We start from the raw sequence: 20574 nt of genomic DNA on the forward strand, positions 1-20574 counted from the left end.
AAAATCTGACCAAAATTAGAACGGATGTAAAATAACCTTATTTCAACGTTGAAATAACGTCGATATTGGTACGTTTAATTTTTACTAATTTTTATACGTTGAATCAATGCTGATTTCGGGTTGAATTGCTGAACAACCCAAATTAAATGTCCAATCAACTTCAAAATCTGACCAAAACTAGAAAGGACGTCCAACAACCTTATTTCATCGTTGAAAATGGTCGATATCGGTATGTTGAATGTTTAGCTATTTTCCAGCATGGAACTAATGTTATCACACCAACATTGAATGAAATACCTATATATAAGTGCACGATTAATGACCAAAGAATGCATTTCAATTCTCGAGGAATCTAACAATTCTTTAGCTTATTTCTAATGCTCATGCACGCGAGCTACCGTGGTCAAGGTTGCTAAGGCGACGCGCGGTCTTCAGCGATCCCAGGATCGAATCCTGCTACGGACGAAAAACAGGTTGTTCTTCAACGTTGATTCAAGCAGAGAATTTGACGTTGCAGCAATGTCGTAGTAGCAACATTGATTCAACGTTTAATTGTAACGTCAGTACGACGTTTCATGAGAGACGTTGCTTCAACTTTCATTCATAACCTCTTTTCACCGCGATGTTAATGTCGTAATAGGTAGTTGATTCAACCACCGAATGCCTGCTGGGTTGCTTTTTTCACAGCCTTCACGTGTAGGTTCACGTACTGCTGATTAGAGTAGGAATTACGACTGTTAATTAGGACGCGAATGTAATAGGAATAGGAGGTCACGAATAATTACAAATATAAAGGAAGGGCATGATTAAGGGGAATTTGAATTTAGGGGCGTGACGGAGTTCGGGGCGGAGTCACGAAAGGCAAGCGCGAGGTTATATAAGAGACGGGGAGAACCACGAAACCGTTTGTAGTCCGGAGGTGAGCCCCGAGCCAAGTCTCGAGCGATGTCCAGTGCGAGCTGTCTGTCAATAGGCGCTCGGCGTTTTGTTTGAGGTGGAAAGAGTTTAGGCGTGAATTACGGTCGTTGACAACAGTCGTACGACCCTCTGGATTCCAAAGACACCCCGGAAGAATAGTTACGTTACATTTGAGCGAAGATTACGGAAGCTACAACGTGGCCGAATCAAAGTAAACGACGTGTCGTTTCGAATCTCCAGGTTCACTGATTTCGAATCTCCAGTTTCTCTCATTTCGAATCTCCAGTTTCCCTGATCTCGAATCTCCAGTTTCCCTGATCTCGAATCTCCAGTAATCGCTTCTGATCTCCAGTTCCGGGATTTGACTCCATGCACTGAAAGTCGAGAGCCGGCGCCAGCCCAGTCGCATTAAGGACTTCATCGAGTCTCACTAGTCGCAAATACAAGGTCTCACTACGGCCCGCAATACGACGAAGAAAAAAATCACGGAGAAGTCGTTCAACCCGCCTCTGCCATAACGCCCGGTGATGTATTCGACTTGAGTTTGAAACTGCTATTGTTTGCTATCTATTCCATGTCGATTATTCCATGTTTGATATCTAGGTCGGAGTTAGGTTTTCTTAACCAAATATCGATTTTTGTAAGGGATGTAAATCCATGTTTGATTGGAATTGAGGTAAGATTCACATTCCTTGACTCTAAATTATTTCTTATGCCGTGAAATAGATGACATGCAAAAACGACCCAGTCCTGTAATATGTTAGTTTTGTCTATAATTTAGGGAGTGCTGAATTTCCTCATGTGCTGTCATTTTTCCCTCCGTGTTTACTTCGTCAAAACCAGTCGAGAACTTACTTACATACGCGCCTAGTAAGCTACTCGGCAACAACCTGACAAACGATAAATAATGATAATCTGGAACCAATACCTAACGAAAAGTTGAAAGAGAAATCACTTCGAACGATTAACGTCGAGAAAAGGATCAGATATATAAAATTCTCATAACAATTACAAACTTCCCAATCTATTCACTCCGCCATGTACTTAATTGTTAACACCATTCTTTAAGATATAGTCGTTGTACATGCGATATATAATCATACGTCTGTCTACATCTTTAATACTGAATGAGCTCAGTATTGACATCTCAGTATTGAATGAGCTCTACACTTGCAACGCTCATTAAAAGCTATAGTGATGAGCAATAACGAGCGCAATTAAATGAACATTTAGTTTAGAAGCTTACATCACTAACGTTAATTACGTTACTTCTACTTTATGCAGTCTCGTCTCGTTAGAAACTTGCCTATACGTTAATTCATTCAAACTCAGCCCGTTCGTTAATTCTAACCAACGCTTTTAAGAAATGCTAACTTCAAAAATCTTAAACATCATTGCTCGTCTCTAAAAAAAAATTCTACATTATCAACATTCATAATAAGCTAGAAAAATTGGCACACATACATTTCGTTGTTACCGTGTCTGTCAATCAATCTAATTGATGACTGCTAGCATTATATTTTGAGAGAGCGAACATATCAACAAAAAATTGGATACAGCAGTATTTTAATATTACAGGATTAGTATATAATCTCTGGTAATTACAGCTGTTCATTCATTAAAAGGAACGACGTCAGATCTACTGCTGAATTTCTAGCTTTACATTTGATTCTCCGATCAGGTCATTGCCGTTTATTGTAGAATTCGTCTGTTCTTTAATTAATAATAGCTGTGAAAGCAGCAGTAAGTTCATTATTGAGAACGGCGTTAGAGTTAGGAATGACTCGACACCCTAATTTTTGAATCTAACCTCACAGGATTTAGTTTAGTTAGTAACCTCCTAGACTCGTACGACGAGTCAAGGCCTTTTTGCTTTAGAGCTTTAATGTTCTTCTTCTGGTTCTTCACAGGTAATTTAATTATAGTAGCGACTGGAAGCGTCATATCCTCGGTGAGCGTGATCAGTGCCCACTGACGTACACGCAATGGTGTTGAAGCTGGTGTTGCCCTCAAGTGGATTTATTTTATGACAATTTCAGCTTATTCCAGCATACCATTTCCAGCACGACACACCAATGATGATGCAGCAAAGTACGAGGTCAATGCCCAGTTGGTACTTGAACTCTTACTCTTAATTTTTAATACTAATTAAGCTACTTCGAGAACCTGCATAATGAGTAACTGACGAGGCAAACTGACGTAATTAGTAAGTAGTAGTAACTATAATTTCCTCGAGACTTTCATTTTATGTCTCAACTCCATGTAGAAAAAATTTCAATACGCCACCTAGCAGGAAGTTTACATTATTAGTGGGCACTTCTCAACACTTTTTCCTCTTGCTACGAAAAGTCGGCGTACGAGTCGTGACGTTGTATGTTTATTCTCTTTATTAAACTTTCAGAGCTGTGGTTATTAAAATTAAAAACAAAGCAAGCAGGAATTAACATCTGTGTAAGAAGAAGGTATAGGGTCAATAGCTGTGCTTGATGCAAGCACATGCTTGAACAACAGATTCTTGAATACAATGAACAGCCTTCCTTATCGTTAAAAACACACAGTCGCCTCAAAATGAGGTCCATGCAAGTGTGTGTTTTTATATTGCTTTTTTTTAATTAGACAGCAATCAATGCACAATTTGGCAACAGTGGCGTATGAAAAAGTTAGTTTTGTTATATATCGATCTTACATGAACGCTTGTGAGGCATAGGCACATCTAATAGCATTTTCATTAGTTTATAAAATGAGTGTCGTGCACAGAATATGGGGCCTTGTAATTAGATAGGCCCATCTTCCTTCATTATTTATGAAGCTTTATCATCTAAATTTTAATGTGAAAAAACTTCATTGTTCATTGTACGTTGATCTTTACAGAATTCGAGTAAACAAACTCGGATGGATCGATGCTGAAAGCATCCAATTTCGTTGGCTTGGTGTTGTTTGGTTCGACCCAGCATGGAGCCCAACCGGCATGGGCACCCGAGCTCATTTCGTCGCCATTGATTATATTATTACTACGGCGACGATGCTGGCATCTGTTGCCATTAGAAATTATCACGGCATCAAAGGCAACAAACCTGCCTTGGATTTTACGGGAGCGCAGCCGTTGGTAACAAAATTGACTCGTAAACAGGCCCTGGGTCCAACGCCAATTAACCATCAGCATGCAATATCTACAAATAGCCTCAGATCAATGAGCTGTGGGTAACTCCGGCTAACAGTAAATCCGCTTTGCACAACACAGCCACTGCTCCACAGCGCCGCAGCGCAACTGGCCGGAGCGCAACAGGCCCTACCGCAAAAAGCGGCGCAGGTTAGGTTAGGTTACGTTAGGAGTAGCTGTTGCGGTAGGGCCTGTTGCGCCCCGGCCAGTTGTGCTCCGGCCTGTATGCGCTCCGGCCTGTGACTGAACGGCGCTGCTGTGGTGGGCGCTTTAGGTCAAAAGCCGTGAAGATGCCCGGCTGCGTTACGCTCGGGAAGGTATATGAATCGCACTGTGGACTTGGGCTATGCTGACCTCTAGGTATCCATCCGGATTTTACCATGGGCAGCCGCTCCATGACACCATACCCTGCAGTGTTCCTGTCTCATGGTGAATTTCAAGCACAAATACAAAATTGAAATTCCTGGCGCATTGGGTCCTGTTCATTGACTTTTTAGTGCACATCGTTCGCGAATGGTCATAGGTGGGAGAGTGAGGCGAGAGTCTATATACGCTGTCGGGGCCCATTCGATAAATAGATGATATAAAAATAAAGCAAATCAGTGGCCCCAGACATTTACGCATTGTTGTGTTGTAAAAATATACGCCATTAAGGATGATCAATATAACTGAATCAAAGAGCAAAAAATAATAATTGAAATAACCTTTTAAAGAATGCAAAGAAACCGTGCGCTTTCTTTTTAAGCCGACTACAAAAGTGATCTAATCAAGTCCTTATTTAGGAGCGTTTCTCTGTGGTGGAATCGCATATATGAATGACAAGGTATAACAGATTCCTACGCGAGGTCACGTCAGTGGTGACTAAAAACCGAAACGATAAATTACTAATTACCAAATTTGCAAGAACATTACGTCCCATTTCAACGCAATTGTAAAAAAATCTTTCACAGCTGGGATTAACTGCTGGTGTTACAGATTATCTTGAAATTTTCCAAATCTACATATCTACAAATCATTGATAAGAATAATCGAATACGACTGATATTTGATTAAACTTCTGAGATATTTTTCATTGCACTGATCTAATTGACGATGAATTCTGACAACATTTGGTAATTTTGTCGTGCGAGCTCATTTGTCATCAGGGTGCATCAGAGGTAAGACTCCTGAACACTAGTATGCATCTAGTATTAAGTATCATGAGCTACGCTTTTCACTTGGTACCAAATATCTTGCACCCCTACATATATTTATTGTGGGGTATCGTGAGCACCAGGAAGCGTTGAGTATTAATTATCATGATCCACACTCCACGCTTAGCATTGTATATACTGGAGCTTAGCTCCGGTATACAATTCTAGTATTCTAGTCACCGGTATGCGTTTAGTTAATAAGATCTCGCGCCTGCGAGCTCTGTATACCTACAATTGTTTACAATTTATACCGGAAGTTCAAAATTGAAGTCCTTTACCAAAGACTGTTTGCTTGAAAAATACGGAAAATCTCTGTTATCTCTATTATTGTGGTAATCAATCCTCATTAATAGCATTTTGTATGGATTCCTGGGATGTCATCGTGAACGCTGTAAAGTCAAAAATGAATGAGTTACTTCAAGCAACCTCAGAGTGGTTTCCTTCATGAAATCTACGATAGTCAATATTAATATAGGGGACGCTACTCAAGAGCTTCATATATTAGTTGACGATGATAATTGGCTATGATTTAATTAGAAAATTGTCCAGAAGTACATATACTTTTTCAAAGCTATGACGATAACTATAATGAATTTTCATTAATTCATATAGAAAAAACAATAGAATTTTATTATAGGAGATAAATTGAGGAGTACATTGCAGTACGGGTGATGAAACATTTGATAAAATTTATTCCCCGCCCTTGTTCGTTTGTTTTTCATAACTTTCTATTGCCATTGCACTGAATTATTATTATTATATTCTTTTTGTACTCAGTCTAGTGTAATTTTTTGCAAGACACAGTCTATTAAGCGCCAACAAAATTAATGAAAATATAACTCACCAACATTGTTAGAAGGTAGTCAGAACGTAAATAATTTAATACCAGCAACCTTAGTCGTTGGTCCCCTCCAAATATTCGCACTTATTAACAGAAGGCGGTATATCATTCAACCATTAATGTAAAATTTTTACAACGAAATTATTTATTAATTTTTTTAAATAATCAATTATTTTGACTTAAAACTAGTATTACATTTATGAGGTGAGACATAAATAGTGTACTAAACCAAACTTTTTATTACCAATCTTGATATTTTCCTCAACACAATAATTGAACTTTACAACCATTGTCGAATTTGGAAGATTGCCCGTAATTTAAGACAAAGAGTACAATTTTCTATTCCTTAGCTAACGTTTTTTTCAGTTAGTTAAAAAGTACCCTGTAATATTGGAGAGAAAACCAACTAGCGTTATAATATCTGCCGTATAACTGTGACTTTTATAATTGTGACAGTGAGCATTTTCTGCAATATTATTTCTTCAAGTTCCAGTCAATGCAAAGAAGGTATAGGCATTCACGTCACACATATGAACCCAATAACTTCCAATGATTCGGTTACGATAAGCACACCTGGTGACAATAGGCCAGTAAGATCGTAACACGCTTCACAGTATCAACTTCAATTCAGGTGCAAAATACAGCCTAAATTTAAGTATTACTGTACTTTAACATTGACAGCAGCCAGAATGGGAGAAACTAAAAAAAATCAGCTATGGTGATGTCATCGAAACGGATGAAGTGTGAATTGGAAAGAGGACTTGGCCGCTGATTCTGAAAACGGATTCTAAATCATTAGTCTGAAAACGGATTCTAAATCATTATTATTATTGTTGCTCGAGTATTGTGATTTGCCATTTATATTTTCCCTTTTAAATTCCTATTTTCATTCCATTGTGGTAAAATTTAACCAATTTAACATACATGTGAAATTTAACCTATTTTAACGATGATTCTATTGTTCCCGGAATTCCGAATACAGTATAGAAACTAAAATAAGTAATCTCGAATTGATGCATCGCATTTGAGTTTTGAGTTTCGTCTGAATTTAGATTCTTGACTTTGACGCTCGCTGTAACTTGGCGACATGGGCGCCGGCGAACATTTCGGCGCCGTTGATTATGGCATGCTGGCAGTCACGGTCGTGGCTTCTGTGGCCATCGGAGTTTATCACGGCATCAAAGGAAACAAAACTGCTGTTGATTTCTCCATGGGGAGCCGCTCCATGACGCCATTCCCAGTTTCCCTGTCTCTACTTGCAACGTTCCTCTCAGCTAATTCAATTCTCGGTAGTGAATAAAATATAGTTGCTGATGAAAAATTTCCTGTTCCTGTATTTCTTTTTCTCTTGCTAGCTCACATCCAAAATGTTTAGTATTTATTTCTTATATGCATGATAAATTTCATCATGTTTGAATTTACTCTGCTTAAACTTAAGATTAAACTAACGTCATAAAAAATAGCCAGTACCCACTGCTGAAGCACATCGAGGTGCGGTGTAGCTACATCCGATATAAAAATCAGACCCAAACGAAAATCAATTTGAACTAATTCTATCATCTGAAAAATGTACAGGAAAATTCGTCTTTACTGTCTATAAAGCTTAACATTTTTTCCTTCGCGATTATTTTCTCTGGAATGATTTGATATTTTTAATCCAAAATACATGGTTTAAGATTTGTAAAACATGTGTTTTTGTGCAATGAAACTTTAATTTACGCGACAAAGACGTTTATTGTTGGATTGCAGGGTACTCAGGAGAAGTGTACGCCCATGGCAGCGTGCTCGCTTGGTCGATACTTGGCACGGCTTTGGCCATCGTCTTCGCTGGAGAGGTCGTTTTGCCGGTCCTGCATCCGCTGAAACTCGTCAGCCCGAATCAGGTTGCGGAAATAATTCATTGAAATGATCAGCAGTTCAAATACTTATTTCAATGCAGGTTTCGAGTCAGTCAACGAGAAATTTAGTTGCGGAAAGTCATGATGAGCGACAATAGTGTGTACGGTAGGTGTTCACTTCTTTGTATTTCGGCCCGTAACGGGAAGATACAAATTTTAAATTGTCATCAAGAGTAATTTTAAATGTCTATCAGTCTCTGCACTCTATCAGTAAATTTCTGGAACTTCATCAAAATTGAATTGATGGTTACAAATTCGGCATCTAGATCTTCTTTAGGGGGAAGCAACAAGCCGATGTAAAACATGATCTTTTCGTTGTCAGTTGGTAAAAGATTTAATATGCACTCGATATTCTGCATTGTCTGAGAGAATCCGAAAACGCTCGGCAAGAATGAAAAGAGGCAAATATATATGCACGAATAAGTTACACTAGCCTGCAGCAAAAATGCTCAGAAATGTAAGCCATCATAAACGGCTTCATGATTCTGGAATGCAATTTAATTGAAAAGTGTTGGCAGTATCTGGAGATGCGGTTTGGCTCGGTGTGGTTACGGCGGTTGTCTATGACAAAATATCTGGTGAGCCTCACGGTGTTCTATGGCCTCGCTCTGTACGCCCCCACGCTGGCCCTAGCCGCTGTCACTCCACTCTCGTCCACCACCTTCATCTGGATAATGGGGGTTGTGGTCACCCTGTACTCCTCATTCGTAAGTTGGAATCAGCTCGTATCATTAAATTCCGAAAATCAATGTAACGAAGAAAGTTAACCTAATTCCGAGGCCTTCATAGCTATAAAAACCACATTCCAAACAAAATACTAAACAACTTCCACCCTGACCTCCTTGCCATTACTATGAAACACTGTACAACGATGGATCACAATAAAGACCACCAGTGTGCGTCACTGGTGGTACATCATCACTTCACGCAACGGCTACTTCAACTCATTCAACCTAAGCACTAGCATCGCCCATGGAAGCATTACATCTCCAGATAGAGCTCTGCAAAATTTAATTCCTCCCTCAGCTCACATTTCAATCATATAGACACGATTTCTGCCAATCTAACTCGTCAAAGACACGATTTCTGTCAATCCACTCGCATCAATACGCAGCACACCAAACAAAACACGCTGAATAATAGATCACTACATTGGAACGGAAATAGAAAATAGATACCAATACAACCAACTTCAAAAAAATCCATATTAATCTAAAAAAATATAATACAGTATTCACTGCAGTGAGTGACAGAGAGCGCATTTTCTCGTCGACGAAAACGTGAAATCACGGACGGACATACAGACGGACATGGCGAGCACAATAGCGCGTTTTTTTTTCAAAAATGAGAAAATGCCTTAAAAAGCAACCGAAATCTCAATTAACGAATAGTATTTCCCATTACGCAAACAAAAGGCACAATTCTGCATCTGTATATGACAACACACATCTGTATCACGCATCCGTCTTACAACCCACAAATCACTTTACGTCAGAACATAGCCCAATCAAGCCCACAAAAAAGTACACAGCTTCGTCAGCCTTCCTCATCACCTAAATTACAGGTAGTTTATACATGGCCCTTGTCCGATCTTCATTAGTCTACTCAACCATACCTTAACACTTTGTCTACTCAACCATACCTTAACACACACTATTGCCGATATCGAAACTACAAAACAAAACCAAGAACTCAAATTCTTAACGATGAAAAATACCCACTATTGAAACATTCCTTCATGAACATACTCGTAACATTTGGTACGAAACGTCAATAAAATAATTTTACATTTTCGACCAACTCATAGCTCCCCGTGGCACTTTTGCGATTTTTCTCTTGATGCCTGTGTTCTCCCTAGAACTGTCGGATTAGCGGCTTCCATTCGTAAGTGCGGGTCTCTGGGAGAGTATGTTTTTTTATTTTCGTGCTTCTGTCTCTACAATTTTTTTAAATAGGACTGCAATAACCACTCACTTTCTTTCTCACTCCCTCCCCTCCCCTCGCCCTCATGCCAATAGACAACACGATTTTTGGAAACAATGAGGGACACAAACAGCATTAGCAAATTTCACGAAATACTGAGCTGTACTCTGTCTAGGCCTAGTGCCTTTGAAGTCGGTGACTCAAACCAAAAAGCTAACGCGTTCCCGTAACATTGTAATGCTCAGGGCGGCCTAAAGGCTGTAGTGTGGGCGGACGCGTTCCAGATGGTGTTGATGACTGCAGGAGTGTTGCTGGTGACGGTCATGTCTTGCGTAGAGGTGGGCGGTGTCCAAAAAGTCTGGCAAGTCGCCTACCAAGGAGGAAGAACTGAAGGACTCGAGTGGGTGACCTCTTTAACTTTTGGTTCTGCTAAATCTTCTTTTGTAGTATAATTAATCAATATTTTCCAATGTTTGTTTCTATTTGTCATGATCGTGGGTATGAAAAAATTTTACAACTTCTGTGTCAGAGATATCTTTGACCACGAAGTTGTGGCATGGTTTCGCTTACATTAGAATTTAGGAAACGATAATTTTTCAATAAGTGTCTACATTACTGCTTGCCATCTCCCAAAAATTGTGATATCAATAATTTCTCATGTCATACCCTGAAGAAAAACTGCTTGCAAATGACCACTATAGATATAAATAGAAATTAACAATTTGAGTTCCGCATAGTCCAAAAAATCTCATATAGTGTTGTCGAGCAACTATTTACATGGGTTGGTCGTTTTCAACAATCTTCATTTTCAACGCCTCACATGTAACGATAGAAATAAGAATTCTTACTTTTAAAGCGCCCTCTCATTCCAGATATCTAGATTTTATCTCAACCAAGCATTTTCAAATTTCCTCAGCATAAGCGCGGACCCGAGGGTTCGCCACACAGTCTGGAACGTAATCCTGTTGACGCTGGTGAACTGGGGCAGTCACTACAGTGTCTCGCAAGCCAACTACCAGCGCGTCAGCTCGGTGGCCACACTGTCACAGGCCAAGAGGTGCGTTGAAATGACGACGAAACTCGTCAAAATTAATCAAGGTACCATCGGATCAGCTCAGTGGCCACGTTTTTACAGGCCAAGACGAGAGGTGGTGCGACGCCGAAATTCGTCATTATCTAGGTACTAGCGGGTCTACTCAGTAGCCACGCTGTCAAAGTCCTAGAGGTGAGGCAGCATGGCATTTTCCTTTCAGCGCGTTAGCCCTAAGAAGTAAGAATGGTCTCCTGCATTCTTTTAAGTTGTTGTGACCATCGGAGCGATCAGATCCTGTGACTGAAGACTATGGCTGGGTGACCAGCCCTTCATCAACTAAAAGATGAGAAAGTCCGCGTATCCAAAGCGTTAGTCTAGCAAACCACCTCACGAAGATTATGATCGGTCGAAACTTCTCACAAGCTAGGTATCAGTGCGACAGCTCAACGATGAACTTGGGCAATTTACAAGAGAACGATAGGCGTACGTGTTCTCAAGGCAACAAACTCAGATTAGTGGCTAGTCCCTCGCCTGCTAGAAGGTGAGCCAGTCAAACTTTACGAATTTGCAAAATGAATGCCCTCTATCGTCAAATAAATAAGCTAAGATGGGTAAACAGAAATATGTGTACCTGAAGACCCATATGGCTTTTTCTCAACTTATCGTTACCTTTCTTTGCTCCGAAAATTTGAATATCAAAATAATTTTTCTAGATTCAACTTTTCATGTTAATTTGCTTAGTTCCTAAAAAGAAAATAGTTAATTTGTTTAAAAGTGTCTATTTTGTCTACATTTGACGTGCGTTTACTCGGGTTTGGTGTGTGATGAGCAGAGTGTTGTACTATAATCTGGTTGGCATAACTCTCTTCATGCTTCTGGTGTTCTTCATGGGCCTAAGCGTCTACGCAGTCTACGCAGATTGCGATCCTCTTGCTCGAGGCTTCATCTTCAGCAAGGTAGCTTAGATACAATAACTTATTGAAAGGGAGAGATATTTCATTATTTGAGTGAAGTTATCTTCACTCAGTCTATACAATTCTGAGTGCATGCTTGAATCCAGAATAAAATTCACCGCTTGTTATAGAATCGGCAGAAAATTACGATGTCATGAAGTTTAGAAAGACCACCAATCACTCCGATTTGAAAACTAGAAGAGTGTCCTTTTTTTCCATTACAGGATCAAATTTCAGTTTATTTTGTGAACGACAAATTGAAGAACCTTACTGGAGTTCCGGGCGTCTTTGTGGCTGCTCTTCTCAGCGCTGCTTTAAGGTAGACTTGTGTCCATTATATAGACCACTGATTTCGAATCTCTTCTATGATCGAATGCAACTTGGAGATACCACGTTGCAGCAGTGCACTGTCGCCTGCCACTAATGATCATAATTAAGCACTGTGTGCACTGTCGCCATAATTAATTCACGGAATATATACAAGAGTTTAAAAGTTACGAAAATAGCCAGAAAATCCACCATTTCCTATGAAGGAAAACGTTTTGTAGTCCAGCTCCATCGTCAGTTCAAAAGCTAAATCAAGGATACAAACAATTAGCAAATAAATTCACATTAAAGCATAAATCTTCAAATGTAAACAAATGAGAATGAAGTAAATATGAGCAGACAAACCTATCTATTTACAATTTCAAGGGGATATGAACTGTTGGCGGCAACTGAACTAGGCTTTTATTTAAAAATATAAATAGACTCTAAAATTCTTAGGTCAGAAACACCGGTTGTAGAGGCCAAAATCCGAAAATCGCTATCGGACACCGGCATGTTGCACTGCTCGGCATGAACGCGTACTGCTGAATGAGGGGGATGCGCAAGCAGGTTTCCTGTTCTAGAACTCCTTCCTCTGTGCTCCGCCTGCCTAGTATATAAGTGGCGAGATGACATACCGAATACGCAGGTACGCATAGCGCACAACTATATTGATAAGCTAGGGACGATCGCATAGGAAAAAAGAATGTATCATTATACTTGAAAAAATAACTGATTTTAAAGTTATTCGCCAGCAATACATGGAGATTTACATTTGGGAGGTATTTAGAGAACAAGCCTTTGAACTCTTAGCCATAAACTCCGAAGCGGGACCAAAGTAAGGAAATGAACAATAAACAGTATCCCTATCGTCACGTTTGGGAACAACCTCAGAATATTGCTTAGACAAACATTTCTTAATTTGAGTATATACCAATTGCGACGGAAACCCATTTAGCGAAAATGTACGGCGTAAAAATTCACATTCAGAGTGCATAGTATGGAAAGTAGAGCAAATACGAAAGCCACGGTTTATTAACGTTTGAATACCATTTAATTTGATACGAAATGAACAAACGCTAAAAGAGCTGGTCGATTTTTGGTAAACAGATGTCTGAAAACGGCCATTTGATTTTATGACATTGCAATCAAGAAAATATAAATTATTGTTGGATTCAAGCTTCATGGTAAATTTTATGGACTTGTGTTGGAGATTGAGATAATCAAAGAAAAGGCCTACAAGAGAGGGATGCTTGAAAATTGAAAAAGTGTCATCGACATACCGGTTATAGAATAGCGGCTCAAAATCAAGAGGACAATTGGCCAGCCATGTAGGCTCGGGAAAACACATGAAAAATGTTAATAAAAGTAGGGTCGAGCGGAAAACCCATGCCCAAACCATCAATTTATCTATAAAATTTGACATCGAATACAAAAATTGAGTTTAGTGTCAATGTCATTTATAAAAGTGTCAATGAGACAGTCATTGACACTTATAAAGAAAGAACTTAGGCAGATATCAATATTTTCATGAAGGGGTGTATTAGTAAACAAATTTTCTACATCAAATGAAGCCATAGTCAAGCCCTGAAAATTAGTAAAATTGCGATCGACCCTAGTTTATCAGTATAGTTGTGCACTATGCGCATCTGCGTATCGGTATGACATCCCGCAACTTTTATACTAGGCAGGCGGAGCACAAAGGAAGGAGTTTTAGAACAGAAAACCTGCTTGCTCATCCCCCTCATTCAGCAGTACGCGTTCATGCCGAGCAGTGCAACGTGCCGGTGTCCGATAGTGATTTCAAATTTTACAACCGGTATTTCTTACCTGCAAATTTTAAAGTCCTATATATTTTTTAACAAAAGTCTAGTTTAAATCCCGCCAACAGTTTATATTCCCTCGAAATTGTAAATAGATAGGTTTGTCTGCTCATTTTACTTCATTCTTATTTGTTTTCATTGGACTATTTATGCTTCAATGTGAATTTATTTGCTAATTGTTGGTACCTGTGTTATTGCTTTTGAACTGACGATGGAGCTGGACTCCGAAACGTTTTCCTTTATAATAAATTATGAATTTTCTGGCTATTTTCTTTGCTATTAAATTCTTGATAAACTTGCGATTTAAGCAGTCAAGTGATCCTTATACGAATATATACAGGATGGGGCAGAACCGATTGAGCAGTTTTGAGGCGAAATAAAAGAGTAATTGAGGTACATGAAAAAGAAAGTTTATTTTCCTCGAGGTTAGCATAACATACCATTTAGAATACTTATCTTTTGAAAATAATATCAGGAAGATGGTGGTCGTTAGCTGCAACACACTGTTGGAGTCGTTCTCGGAAGTTTCCTACAGCACGTTCACGCATATGGCGAGGGATGGCCATAACCTTTGCAATAATCCGTTCCCTTAGCTGTGGTAGGGTTTGAGGGCGACTTCTGAGCACCCTTTCTTTTAGATGTCCCCAAATAAAGATATCGCAAATGCATAAATCAGGTGACCTCGCAGGCCACTGTAAATCACCCCTCAGAGAGACCAGACGGCCGGGAAACGTGCGTCTCAAAACATTGAGTGACATTCGGGCTGTGTGAGCTGTAGCTCCATCGTGCTGGAACCACACGTCTCCCATTGCTTCATTTTCATCAATTTTTCCATCCTGGGCTGCAAGAAATTTTGCAACATTGCAGCATAGCGTTTCGGAATTCACTGTCACGTTTACTCCCTCCTCCTCAAACACACTCCAAGTGTGTTGCAGCTAACGGCCACCATCTTCCCGATATTATTTTCAAAACATAAGTATTCTAAATAATATGTTATGCTAACCTCGAGGGAAATAAACTTTCTTCTTTATGTACCTCCATTACTTTTTTATTTCGTCTCAAAACTGCTCAATCGTTTCTGCCCCACCCTGTACAATAACGATAGGACCATGGAACTGGTGAATGGGTATCGATAGCTAGAGGTCAGCATAGAAGTCCACAAATGAAGAAGTCCACAATGCGATTCATATACCTTCCCGAGCGTAACGGGAAGGTATATATATATATATATATATATATAACCTACATATATATAACCCATATATAACCTACAACGCCTTTTCCGGCCCTATTTCTAACCTAACCTGCGCCTGTTGCGGTAGGGCCTGTTGCGCTCCGGCCAGTTGTGCTCCGGCGCTGTGAAGCAGTGGCTGTGTTTTTTTTAAAGTTGGTGTGGTGATATGAGTCACTTACACACAGCTCATTGATCTGAGGCTATGTGTAGATATTGCATGCTGATGGTTGGCGTTGGGCCTAGGGCCTGTTTACGAGTCAATTTTGTTACCCACGGCTACGCTCTCCTGGTGAATTGCGTGCAACAACAGGTGCAAATGATTGCCAGGTTATCTTGTGCCGGGCGGATAATATTCTCTGATTACAAAATTTTTTTTAGACTATATTGAACTATAGAAAATGTTGGCCTAACCATTAGAAGGCGCTCGCGTTCCGGTACACGTAACACAGGCTTGGAACCACATTTCTAATTTCACAATTTCTACTACTGTTCAACCATGGCAGTTTTTATTAACGCTTATGAGAATGTTAAAAATGAACTCATACATGCATTCTTAAAATTTATGCCTTTCTTAATGTGGTCGATAATTATGATGAATTGAAAATTTATTTACATATAGTATTCGAAGGCTAACCTAATGAATTTTTTGCGTAAACAAAATTCTCTGTTCAATACGCCTTTTAAGAGAAAAAAGACGTTTCGGGTTTTACACTTATTCTTCGCTTCGCTAGCTCGCACCGCATGAAAGCTACACTTAAGGCTTCACACTATAAGTTTCGCACTGCCCTATCTGAAGACGTGGCTGCTGAAAAAGACGTAGTTATCCCGTTTCGGCTATCACGTAATTGCTTCAATCCAATGAATTTTCATATTAAATAAATCATTAATATTTTTTCACTTCATTCACTCTAAGTTTACAGCGCTCCATTTGCAATATTCTTGTAAGTTTTGAAATAATAATATGAACATCCTTGTAGGTTCCAAAACTTTAATTTCAATTGACGCCTGATCGTTCTATTTTTTACGCACCTCGAAGACTAATAGTTGTCCTACATGTGTCTCTCCATCTCAGCACACTGTCATCGGGAGTAAATACTCTGGCGACTTTGCTGTGGGGTGACGTGTTTTCGCACACTCCGTGCTTCAGGGGCTGCTCTGACTTTGTGGCGGCCACTGCAAACAAAGTTCTTAGTGAGTTTCAACGATATTATGAGGAGGATCATTTCCTTTCAAGGATATTATGAAAAGAAAATCTCTAGAACTAAATGGAAATTGTATTATCGTTAGTCAACCAGGAATCTACTGCTGCCAATATACGTTATATTTGCGATGTATTAGTATTGCAGTGAACAAGCTAATAACATTTAATGACATTAATTAGTAAACTCCTAACTTGACAACGCCAATTTAATGAGAAATAGTTCTGATCAAAACTTTGGGGTTAAACTATCTTGTTAAAATCTTACACAATATAAGAGAAAATTTTAAACACTTTTTAATAACTTTGTGAGTTCAAGATGAAAAAAATGCAGATTCATATGATATGATCAGTTTTAAGTTATTTTATTTACGGTACAGCGGTGTTGTTGGGAGCCACTATCATCGGCTTGGCTTTTCTGGCCTCGAAGCTGGGTGGTCTGGTCCAGGCAGGTTACACGGTGGTGGGGGTGATGTCTGGTCCCATCCTGGGCGTCTACTTGCTTGGCTTGATGGTGCCTTTTTGCAACAAGCGGGGTGCTTTTGCTGGTCTCTTGTCCAGCTATGTAAGTGGGAACGCCATTCATTTTATCGCCGTAATTTTTTTTCTTCATTCCGGCAATGTAAGGATTGCCTTAAAGATAATTAATAGGCTATATCTATTGCAATAAAGATATGCATGCAAATAAAAATTTTTAACTAAGAGTCGTCATCAGTCATTCATTGTTATTTTGAAAAAATGCGCTCTCAGTCACTCACTGCTCTGAGTACTGAGTTATATTTTTATTACCTTATCATTGAGAAGATATTTGTATTGTTTCAGAGCTTATTCGGTGCTGAGGATGAATTCGATGCTACACAACCTGCCGATTGGTGTGATATTATTTCATGCCTTAGCGGACGATTTTGCGTGAAAAAATGTTTCAATGTGTATAGGTTAGGACAGAAGAGGTTAGGCCGGAGTAGGTTATGCCAGATGCAGTAAGACCAATGACCACGCTTGAGCGGTAGGTGTTGACATTCGGCGTTAATTTTGGCTTTGGACACTACTTCATAGGCTGAAGTGCCCTCTAGCATGGTTACCCAGGAAACGGAATATGAACTCAAGCGTGAAGTTGGGCGAAGCAGGCCTCTGACATGCGCCCCAACGGTTTTGTAGTTAGTAATGAAAACTGGTTTGATACTTGATTGCACGATAATTCAGAATTTTTGGAAGCCACATTATTGGAAGAAGGGCCACAAATTCCGTTTGAAGCTGGGCGCTGTTTGTCTCCAAAAGGTCATCTTTACGAACTTGTGACCTATTTTTGACTACGAACGATTTTAACAGATTCTGTGCGTCTGGATCGCAGTGGGAGGCTTACACACTAACTCTATCAAGCCGCCGATGTTGCCATTATCCACAGCGGGCTGTCCCGCTAACTCGACCGTCACCACCTTCATATCCCTCGTTGATGCCAACCAAACTACCATAAATACGCCAGGGTGCGTTATTTTTTTAACATTTCATTAGGCATCTGCAGTGAACGGTGACATTTTTATTAGTTAAAATGCTGTTCGTTATTCACATTGTTGTGTTGCTCTGATCATTTTAAACAGCAATAATGACTTTTCTTTTTTACTTTTCCTGTGCTTTATGTTGGTACTCGCTTAACAAACTGAATGACTGCCTCTTGCAGGTCCGCGTTTTCGATTCTATACTCGATATCCTACACCTTCTATCCCTTCATCGGCCTGGCGACATGCCTGATCGTGGGTATTCTCGTCTCTATCATTGCAAGTAAGTATAAATATATTTCATATAAAACTTTTGAGAGCAACCAACTCTGTCTGCAAGAACGTACTTATCTCAAAATTTATCTGCCTGCAACCAATTCACATGCCTAATGAATTCGTGGAAGAAATTGGCCTCTTGACTTCAACTCATGCCAGCACTAGGTTACTGGTTTGATAGATCTAGCTGGATTCATGCTGCCATTATTTTCAAACTAGTAAATAAATTCGCATGGTACTTCTATGTATTATAAACACAAGGTTTAGAATAGATTGTCCATTAAACATCTCGAGTGTTTTTGAGACTTAAAACCGTAAATTGAAGTGTCAATTTCACAGTAATTTTTCGTTGCCAGGTTACCAAGACCCCCGGACGGTCTCTAGCGAGCTCGTACTCTTCTGCGTGCGACGTTTCACGAAGAAAGAAAGCGATGTCGACAACGGCGTTTCTTGCATACGAATTGAGTCTCTCAAAAACAATATAAATGTTAACAAAGAAGATGGCATGGCCACAACAGAAACAATGAAAAATTAGATATTATTATTAAACCGCTTTAAAAATAAGTATGCCAATATAAATAATACGCTAACATGCCTGAGCACTCTCTTCCGCACTGCCAGTTTATAATGTCCCAATTAGAAGGATCAAACGTCCTTAAAAGCAATTTTATAGAAGTACCACAAGTTTAGAGTGTATTTCGCTAATGAATCGTATTCATATTGTACTGCTGAATACATAATGTATCATTTTTTAATTAAGCCCAGTTTTTTGTCTTATTTATTCCTTTTGTGTGCATTGAATTTCCTAGTAATTTTTTTTTCACTATATTAGGCTTGAATTTCCAAAAAAATTTCACATTTATTGCATTTGTGTGCATAGAATTGCCTGGTAAATTTTTTCGCTTTATTGGGCTCGAATTTTCAAAAACAAATTCATAACTCATCATCAAGTTCCTTGCTCATGCGTAGACTTTACCAAATTACTTTTGCTACCAAGTGTTGAAAAAAATTCCATCTCTTCTATTTTGTTGATTACTTCCTCATATCTTGCATGTCCCTATAGAATTGTAGCTATGGTAAGAATTAATATTTACGAAAGATTAACAGGAGGTATGGTATTGGTTTATGACAAAATGAATGCTTCAGTCGTAACACGCGCGTCGTAAAAATTTCCTATAAATACAATTTTAAAAAATCGGTAGAAGGAAACTGCTGTCAACGAAGGAATCAAGACTAAATCAATGCGTGTTAAATTCTTTCATTTGATTGTTGTACTATCATTTGCACTGTAGTCTCAGAGTGATGTATTATAACTACATTTTGTCGATTTTCCAACGTTTAGATATACTTTTTTCAATGGCGTAGATGTAAAATATCCAACATATGTGCTCTGACTTTTATAAGCTTAATGCGCGCCAGCTTGTGCGGTTATACCTAGCATCTACAATCCGAGAGCTCTTTAACATAGTCTAAAGCTTATTTTCATTTATATAGTTACAGAATTTTTCCAGATTGAGAAAAATTGTCGTGCACTCATGACACGGCAAGTAATAGACGCTAGATATTCTTATCTGCACTAGAGCAGGCAGAACTTTATTTAGCAGGTATCCCTCAGCTGTATCATCTCAGCTAGAAGTCGTATGAAACTTTTGCTCACTACGATACATATCTTATAGCTATACTAACTTCAAAGTCGAATTTTTCATCAAGACTCGTTTTTCATGACATTTATAATTTCATTCTATTTAACTAAATACCTATATATTAAATTTAGAAGTATCACTGCAATGGAATATAACCATCCACTATTAGTACATGTGCAATAGAACATAGATTTTAATTCGAATGTTTGCAGAGGGAATGAAAGGGAAGGTGTATGTGGAAGGTATGACATTGGGAATATGAATGAGGCAGGAAGGGATCTGATTGATTGGTGCGGGAAACTTGAGTTGGAGTATGTGAATATCTACATGAGGTATAAAAGAAGAGGTACGTGGTTTAATGTGAGGCATGAGTTGGATGGGTTTGTGATGCGGAAGATTGATAGGGGATGGATGGTAAAAAAGATGAGGACGGATGGGGAATACGGGTTGTCGGACCACAAGCCGGTAGTTATCACTGTGAGAGTGAAGGGGAGAAGATGGAGAGTACCAGGAGGGAATGTGAAGAGAGTGCCAAGGATAAAGTGGGAGGTGTTGAAAGAACGGGAGAAGAGGGAACAATATAAAGTGGAAATAAATGAGAGGATGGTTGAGGCAAATGAGAGAATAAATGGAAGGTGCTTGCAGAGGTCATGACAGAGGCTGCGAAAGATGTATGTGG

The 20574-nt window shown here is 39.2% G+C and overlaps 1 protein-coding gene across 1 annotated transcript; it reads left to right on the top strand.

The window, feature by feature from the left end:
* The first annotated feature begins 7083 nt into the window (after positions 1–7083).
* On the top strand, positions 7084–19212 carry LOC108679969 (sodium-coupled monocarboxylate transporter 1-like). Its single transcript, XM_018168716.2, has 12 exons — positions 7084–7401; positions 7862–7995; positions 8529–8717; positions 10179–10333; positions 10850–10990; positions 11799–11922; positions 12144–12238; positions 16355–16473; positions 16861–17045; positions 17810–17964; positions 18159–18259; positions 18609–19212. Exons 1-12 carry the CDS (start codon positions 7200–7202, stop codon positions 18785–18787), a joined length of 1779 nt encoding a protein of 592 aa, XP_018024205.1. The 5' UTR covers positions 7084–7199; the 3' UTR covers positions 18788–19212.
* Positions 19213–20574: the final 1362 nt, after the last annotated feature.

The sequence above is a fragment of the Hyalella azteca genome, unplaced genomic scaffold (genome assembly GCF_000764305.2).
Source record: "Hyalella azteca isolate HAZT.00-mixed unplaced genomic scaffold, Hazt_2.0.2 contig14244, whole genome shotgun sequence".
In the NCBI taxonomy this organism is placed as follows: domain Eukaryota; kingdom Metazoa; phylum Arthropoda; class Malacostraca; order Amphipoda; family Hyalellidae; genus Hyalella; species Hyalella azteca.